This window comes from Mustela erminea, chromosome 1 (genome assembly GCF_009829155.1).
Source record: "Mustela erminea isolate mMusErm1 chromosome 1, mMusErm1.Pri, whole genome shotgun sequence".
Taxonomy (NCBI): Eukaryota; Metazoa; Chordata; class Mammalia; order Carnivora; family Mustelidae; genus Mustela; species Mustela erminea.
The window spans coordinates 42175324-42183899 of NC_045614.1; the positions used below are offsets into that span (position 1 = coordinate 42175324).

General features: G+C 37.4%; 1 protein-coding gene across 1 annotated transcript; it reads right to left on the reverse strand.

Moving 5' to 3' along the window:
• Positions 1-2110: 2110 nt before the first annotated feature.
• On the reverse strand, positions 2111-2476 carry LOC116588964 (parathymosin-like). Its single transcript, XM_032340749.1, has one exon. The coding sequence runs from the start codon at positions 2474-2476 to the stop codon at positions 2171-2173; it is 306 nt and encodes a 101-aa protein (XP_032196640.1). The 3' UTR covers positions 2111-2170.
• Positions 2477-8576: the final 6100 nt, after the last annotated feature.

The following is an 8576-nucleotide window of genomic DNA, read 5'->3' on the forward strand; positions in this document are numbered from 1 at the left end:
ATAACAGATTGATGAAAGGAATTCCTTGAATATGTGAATATCGACTGTACATATTTTGAGCCATTCTTTTCTCTCTTCTTATTTTTTAAAGGAACGGTAAATGACCATGCTATGTTCTCTTTATTTCTTGTTTTAATCTTACCCTTTTTCACTTCTCACTTCCCACCACCCCATCCCCCTAAGTACACACATACACACACACATACAAAGAAGTCAGACTTTGTTACCGTTGTCCCAGAAGGGAGTTAGTTATCACAACTTCTTTTCTTTTTATTCCACTACTAGTTATTTAAGATTTCTGTTGGAACCAGAAAGATTACTTTATTCTAGGATCTCCCCTAAGACAAAAACCCTGGTAACCATAGCAGCCTTGCCATCCAATCTCTTGAATCCACAACAAAATGCGGCTAGAAATGCTTAGCACAGTCTCCCAAGGCAAACATCGCTGTGATGAGTGACAAACTGAAACAATAGGAACTGCTCCTGTTGCCATGGAAACAGGCCTTTCCGTCTGAGCGGCTCCCGTCCCAGGATTCACAATCTAAAGCTTTGCAAAGGAATGCTGGTCTTAACTTCCCTACTGGTCAGCACTCACCAGCAGACTAACACCGTCTTGACAGAAAGTAGGAAAGGTCATTTCGAAAGGGGGAGGGTTGAACTCCTTCGGCTTACTGTCATTGAAGAGGTATTTATAGCTGATGGTATGTGCGTAATCTTCAGATTTTATTTTTTCGTCTGTCCAACAGTGACAGCTCCTTCTCTCCTTTCCTTCTACTTGCCAGGATGACTGTTGCCAAGTGGCAAGGAGCACTAGAGCAAACACCGTCAAAAGAGTAGAGCAAGGCATGGGGAGGTCAGCCTTGGTATTAATTAGGCAACCTTGAAGGCAAGGCAGTGTGGAAGGTAAAATGCAGCAAGTAGTAATTACTAGTCTTAATAAAACTATCAAACGTCAAGTTAGAAACTCAGAGGTGGTTTAAAGGCTGAAGGAGAGGCAATGAAGACATTTGTCCTTAACCTACCTCCAAATAGTATGGAATAATACTAGAAAAAAAAAATCTGTGCATTCTGTTTCGATCTCTTTTTTTCCAACCTTCTTTCCTGCTGTTTCTCTGAACATACTCTGATCTCGCTACTCTTCAAAAATGCCCAACCTTTGCTGCCTTTATTCTATTGTTTATGCTCTTTTATCAGCAAGAATGCCAACCCTCCTGAAAAAAAAAATTGTTAAAATGTTACTTTTCCTTTAATGCCACTCTCAAAAGGTCACTTCTTTGTGAATTATCCTTGGTACCCCCCACTTGAGTGTGCTCTCCCCTGACTTTCTTGTAGTTCCTCAGATGTCACCTTGGAGTTCCAGAGTCAACTATATTGCACACCATGGGGAGACATGGGAGAGAGAAGGAAAGAGAGAAATCAGCAGAGAGAAGCTGAGGAAAAACCCACCATGTGAACTGTGCCAGTGATTCTGCCTGCCATTTCCGTTAATGAATGTATGGGCCAAAGGAGCCCAAGTTGTGGGGTATCTGTTGCTCCCTAAAGTGATCAGGTTTCCTGCTCATGTAGCTTAGTTTGACTATTTATCTTGTTGGATTTAATTCTAGTAATTAAAATAAATATGTAATATATATCATATGATGATGATATATATATATATATATATTTTTTTTTTTTGAAGCGCGACCGTTTCTTTATTAAATTATACAAAAAGGGGAGGGGAGGGGAGGGGGGCAGCTGTGGGGCTTGGCCCCAACCCTGGCCCCACCCCGGCCTGGCGCTGTCTGAGAGAAGGGGATCTGAGGGAGACCCAGGGATCAGGCAGGGTAGGGATGGACAGGACATGAGGCTGGGATGCAGAGGTGAGGAAGAAGAGGCTACTGGAGGAGGGGTGGGGGAAGGGAGGAAGAGAGCAAGGACAGGAAGAAGAGCAATTGGGACCAGCTGGGGAGCTCAGATGGAGCAGGTCAAGAGGTGGTACAATGGCAGAGTGAGGATAGAAGGGGCAGTGTCTGGAGAGGCGGACATGAGAAAGGCTGGGGACAAAGAGGGTGGCAGCTCTGGTGCAGGGTCCAGAGCCAGGAGCCAGGTGGAGAGTGGCTGCACTCGTCTGTTCCCACCCCCACCTCCAGGCCCTGAGGGGCCTCCCACCCCCAGCCCATTGGCAGGGGGCTCAGGCCGACGCCCCATTTTCTGTCTTCTGCCGCTTGGGATCCGCTTCATCCTCCTCTTCAGCTGCTCTCTTCAGCGCGGGCCCTTCGTCGTCATCTTCTTCTTCCCCTTCATCCTCCTCCTCTCCGTCCTCAGCAGTTTCTTCTTCTTCCTCCTCGGCTCCGTTCTCCTCCTCCTCCACCACTTCTTTCTTTCGCTCTTTTCGGCTGGCTTTCTCCTCCACCTTCTCTTTCTTCTCCTTCAGGTCCTTGGCGCTCAACTCGGCCGCTGCCTCCACGCTCTTCTCCACGCTCTTCTCATATATCATATGATATATATTACATATATATCTGCTGCCTTTGGTTCAGGTTGTGATCCCAGGGTGCTGGGATCGAGTCCTGCATCAGGCTCTCTGCTTTGGAGGGGAGCCTGCTTCCCCCTCTCTCTCTCTGCCTACTTGTGCTGTCTGTCAAATAAATAAATAACATCTTAAAAAGAAAAAATATTGACCTCAAAATAGAGGAAGTTAAAAAATTAAAAAGTCAATATTTCATTAAATACATGAACTCAACTTTTTAAACTGTAAAATTAATATGTGTACTCAATTTTCAAATTGAAAATAATTTTATAATACATTTTTATCTATTTGTAACAATTCCTGAACACATGTAATCAAAAAAAAAACAAAGAAAATTTGAAATTTAATTGTCACTTGTAGCCACATTAAATAAAAAAGTGCAAATTTTCTTATTTAAAAAAATTTCTCTTGGGATTTTTAGTATGGAACTTGAGTGTTTCATAATATCTTTGATAATCTGTAGGCTAAGGATTCTAGCAGCTAAAGTCTTAGGACTTAATAAGACAACCTTGAATTGTTCTTATTGAGGGATGACACTGGAACACCACAGTTGCCTTCCCAAGGAATTTTAGGAGTAAATTTGACTCCCCTTCATTTGCATCTCACCTTTGTAAGACATGACTCAGCTTGTTCTCTCTTATGATACACCTGTGTCTCCCACTATCGGTATTTGTTCACCAGGACATTTTCATACCCTTCCTTTTCCTCATGTTTCATCCCTCCTCTTATAAATTGTGTTCACTTTTTGTACTTTAGATCCAGGTTGTTAGGCTTTTATCAATGTAACTGGGTTGTAAAAGTGTACAGACACTCAGGTGTGCACAAAAATCATAGCTAAATTATTTTATGTAACTTACCTAAATTTTCTCATACATTGTTATTCTTCTAGACAGTGGGGAGAAACATTTGTTTATCAGCAGTATCTGAGCACCTTCCAGTTTAACAGTACCTTCCAAGTCTAAGTAGACCCTCTCTGTTAAATATTTAGCCAAGTTAGAAGTCAGGTTCCTATTAGGGCTGCTTCATCGCCCACCTCCCCACCCTCACCCCTGCTGCACCCTTTCCCAAGATGGCACCTGGAGGTAATTGAAAAATCTTTATTGTGTTTCATGGAGGAAAAGCTGCCTGGAGTTTACTTACCACAGATGTCTTTTCAGGATGACTCATCCGATATTTGTGGGTTCACTGGTGTGTCCATGGGGTAGAGTTAATTGAGTTCTATTCCTGAGCAGCCAGCTCTTTCACCAGTTAGTCAAAGACCTTGAGGTCTGGTCTCTTAGCTCAGGGGTGAGATTGGGGTCTGGTCTTTTGGCTCAGTCTTGCTGACTCAGGTCCACCTCAGTAGTTGCTATTTTACAGATCCACCCTGAAGTCTGGCTATAACTGTTTCTGAACTTCATTTTCAATGACCAACCTTATTATTCTTGGCTACAAAGCCACCATGGCCACACTGTTCTTGACAACAGATTCTTTTGGTAATCTCCTCAGCCAGGCTCTCAATTCCTTATCTCACCATTTTCAACTGGTGATCCACATCACAAATTTCTCTTTGTTTCTAACATTTTTCTTTACTATATCCTTCTAAATTCAAATCCCATTTGTTAAAAAAAAAAAAAAAAAAGAATGCAAAAGACACACCCATGCTAAACTGGCTTAAGTTTTCGCAGCTTCTATCCATTGAACAAGGTAATTTTTAACAATGCCCTCCAGGCTCATTATAATCCACTAATTAACACTTTTACCTATAGGAATGGGTGGCTAGAGTTAATCTGAAAATAGAAGACTTCTCTCCTGGACTCATTTGATTTCATCTATAAAGAAGATGACTTACTCATACTGGGCCAGTCATATTCTCTTTCTAAAGCTGCTCTAATGGAGCCCTTATTTATTAATCAGAAGCAAAATGGAAGAATACGTAGCTCTGCAGAAAAAATAAAAATAGAGGTGAAATACACTGTGTTCCAGATACCTTTCCATTCCCTGTTAACATCTTTTTTTTTTTTTTAAAGATTTTATTTATTTATTTGACAGAGATTACAAGTAGGCAAAGAGACAGGCAGAGTGAGAGAGGAAGAGAATCAGGCTCCCCAGTGAGCAGGGAGCCAGATGTGGGGCTCAATCCCAGGACCCTGAGATCATGACCTGAGCTGAAGGCAGAGAGTTTAACCCACTGAGCCACCAAGGTGCCCCCACAACTTTTTCCGTGCCTTTGTTGTATCCTAACCCTTGGAAAATGGAAAGTACTTTGAATCTTCATAATGTTTCCATTATATTTCTATAAGCTAACTCAAGGTGATTTCTGGTATATTTAATTAAAGATTTTTAATGAGTGTGGTGTTTCTTTCTTTCATGGCCAAATTACCCCACCAAAAGCAAAATGGGTATTTTGGCCTCGATTTTTAATACTTTCAAAGAAATGTGATTCTAGGATGTTAAAGGAAGGATAACCTCAATTTGTAGTTCCAACGTGTGACAACTCAAATCAGTTTTCTCGCATTAGAGAGGAGAATCCTTCTCTCTTCTTTGTATGAGTGTCCATGTTGCCAGTTTCATATTATTATATTGAGGAATTCAACCAGTTGCTATAGCTGAAGCAGAAGAAAAAAAATCCATTTCTCTTGGCTGACATTTGAACATTTTCTATCTGTCCCTTTTATGAATATCCTGGTGAATATTTTGTTATAACTACTCTTGGTATTTTTAAAATAAAATTGCATTGTTATTTTTTATCTTTAATGCAGACTTAGCAATATTTTCCTGCTTTCTTAGAATACTGATATGGTACCTAATGGTTTTTCCTACCCACATCCCTTTCACTTTCTTCTGGTTGCTGCAGCTCTGTTCGCCTTTAGGGAATTGTTCCTTCTCATTTCTTGCAATCTTGGTAAGACTCCCAGTGCAGGTATTCCAGCTTGTTCTGAGAAAATCCATTGGTTCCCATTCTATAGATATTGATGTAGTTCTTGAGATTTCTGAGCCCTGATTGTGACTTTTATCCGTCAGTCTTTGAGTTACTCCATATTCTCCCTCAAAATGCCTTCTTATTTCAAATAAAGTTCTGCCATTTGCAAATAAAGAGTGCTAAGACAAGTAAGTATTTTCCCATTTAAAAAAACAGCATACCGATCAATTTTCGATTTATCTTTGAGTTGACAGCCAGATATTTTGGCTGAACTGTTTATACCATAGGAAATTTTGTCTCCTTTAGTTTAGTATTCTATAACTTGGATTTTACAGGGCTATGCATGCTTGGATTCCATTTTCAGGGTTTTAAAAAGTATTTCTTGAAAATTTGTCAACAGGACAGAATTGAATGAATAAAGCACATCCATTTTCTAATTGTCAATTTATTATTGTTTTAATTCTTTCTGACAATGTCCAAAATCTTGAAAAGAAAAAAAAAAAGGAAACACCAAAATATAGTGTAAGTTTCATGACAGTGTTTGAAATATCGAAAGAAAAATTATATAAAAATAAAAAATTTAAAAATGTTAAAAAAAAAGTGTTAGCAAATTAAAGAACAGTCAATGTGGTTTTCTGGTCAGTACTGTTTCATATAAAAAAGAAAATTATACAACATTACTCAACTTAAAACAGATAAATTTCATTTTCTATGTATTTGGTAGCCTCTCATGAGTACTAATTCAAGCAATAATACAAATATTTATAAGCATCTAACATGCAAAGCATTTATATGTTTATAACTTTTTAAATATTAGAATAATAGTAAATATACAGGAAAGAAAAAAAGAAATACATTGTGTGTGTGTGTGTACAGGTACCTATGGAGGCTTTATTTAAGTGTGTATAGGTGTGCATGTGTATATGTAAGTGAGAGTTTTTTTTTTCAATTTACTAATAACTGATGGACAAGTGACTTTCTTGTATAAATAACTGCCTTTTTCCTGCTCTGTACTTGTTCCTACTTCTCTTCCTTAAATTGTCCCTTGAGTTAGGTCTTCATATAATGGATGGGATTTTTCAATAATGTCAATTTTGGTGCTATCCATAGGTAGCAGAAGAGAATATTTAATTCTCATCTATCAATCACCAAAATCAAGAACCATCAAAAAATGACTAATTTTCCCCTATTACTCCCTCATTTAATTCCACTGTTTCTATAATATTTTGAAGGAAATCCCAGACATATGCATTACCTGTATAGATATTTCAGTATATATTTTTAAAATAATGTTTCTCTTCTTTTAACAAAACCACAACCTCATATCATATCTGAAAACAAAATGGGGTTTTACTAGCCTACCTACCCTCTTCCTGAAGTTATTATGAACTCTTGACAAAATTAAAAAAAAAAAAAATGCTTGAGAGCATAAAAGAGACACCAGAAGCAGAGAAAAGTAGAAAGAAATAGTACCCTTGAAAGGAAAGAAGTAAACTCGTAAACATTCACATTTAAACTCGTAAACATTCACATTCACATTTCCTGAAGGAATTCCCAAGTTTGTATGAGGAAAATAACAGAGAGAAGGCTTAAATATGAGAAGAGACTTCATCTGCTTCTATACTGGGGAATAATACTTTTGTGTGGAAGTCTTACCTAATTGGAGGGGTCTCATAAAAACTTTGTTTTCAGTGGAAAACTTAGAAGGGACACATGTGAGGAATAAAATTTACTGTAATAGACATGCCTGAGGATCAAGGGCAAACCAAAATAGCCCTGCCCTAACAAGGCCTAATAAAACTTTCCCTAGTATTTAAGTGATCCATGGATAATATAAATGTATGTTAGAAAACAATTATTCTGAGAAAACTAAGAAAGTCTATAACCTCTACAAAGTATTATCTTCAATTTTCAATTTAATAATAAAAAACTATGACATTTATGAAAAAATCAGGAAATCACCATAATCAAGAGAAGAATAGTCAATAGAAACAGATCTAGTGGTGACTCAGATGTACAAAGGTTTTATATTTATGTTATGTTATTATTATGTTAAATAATATACAGGAAAAGATGTATGTAATGAGTGAAGGGTTGAGATTTTCAAGAGAAGAATAAAAAGTATAAAAATGAATTAATTAGAAATCCCAGAACTAAGAAATACAGTATTTCAAATTGTTAAAAACATCACTGGCTGGGATTATGAGCAGATTAGACATGGTTCAAAAAAACAGAGTGCTTAAAGAATGGTTAGTAGAAAATTGACTTATTTTATGCCTGTCATAATTTGCAAGTCTAACTCGTGTTTAATTTAAACTCCAGAATGAACATCCCATAAAAAAATAAAGTTTGTGAGTTTTAAATATTTAATATGTAAAAAATGTACCTTTTTAAATTTGGAGGAATTTTCTCTATTTCCCCCATTTCTTTCTATGTCTTCATGAATGTTCTAGTCACCTAAGCTTGAAATCTACTAGACTTGGCTCTCTTGATACACTTGGCACACTTTCATGTGAACCAAGTCAGTCTCATTGCAAATTTTTCTGTTCATTTTTTCAGCTTCCTTTTTTTTTTCTTCAACTCCCTTCTCCCTAGAAATAAATGTGTCCCCTTTTCCAAATATGAATATAAAGTGATAGGTAGATAGATGGGATTAATGATGGAAAAATGAATATATCGATCAACTTTCTTGATACACATTTTTTAATTTAAATTGATTTATTTAAGTGTCTCAGTTAAATTCAGTATTTCTTTCAGTACCTACAAAATTATGTTTCCCCTTGGCATTAAGTTAATAAAAAGGGAGATTCTCTTCTTGTCCTCAGGGAACTTAGATCTCCTTGAAGGTATGTGATTTATGTGATAGACCTGATCTATTGCTTATCTTACAATTCTGCCTTTTTATCTTACTGTCAGAATCACAGCTTTTTAGGAAGAGCAATGTACCAAATATTGGATTAAATCACAATTGATCAAAGCTAACCCCCAGTCTCTGCCTTTCCTATTTGCCTTGTATAACATTTCCAAAGGCACTTACAGGTATGTGAACTCTTTCTGGCCCATAAAATGTCAAAAGAAATCTTCTAGGGTCTTTAAGCAAAGTTTTTATTTCCAAATAAGAAGACAGGCTGATGGGATGCTTGGGTGGCTCAGTCATTTAAAAGCATT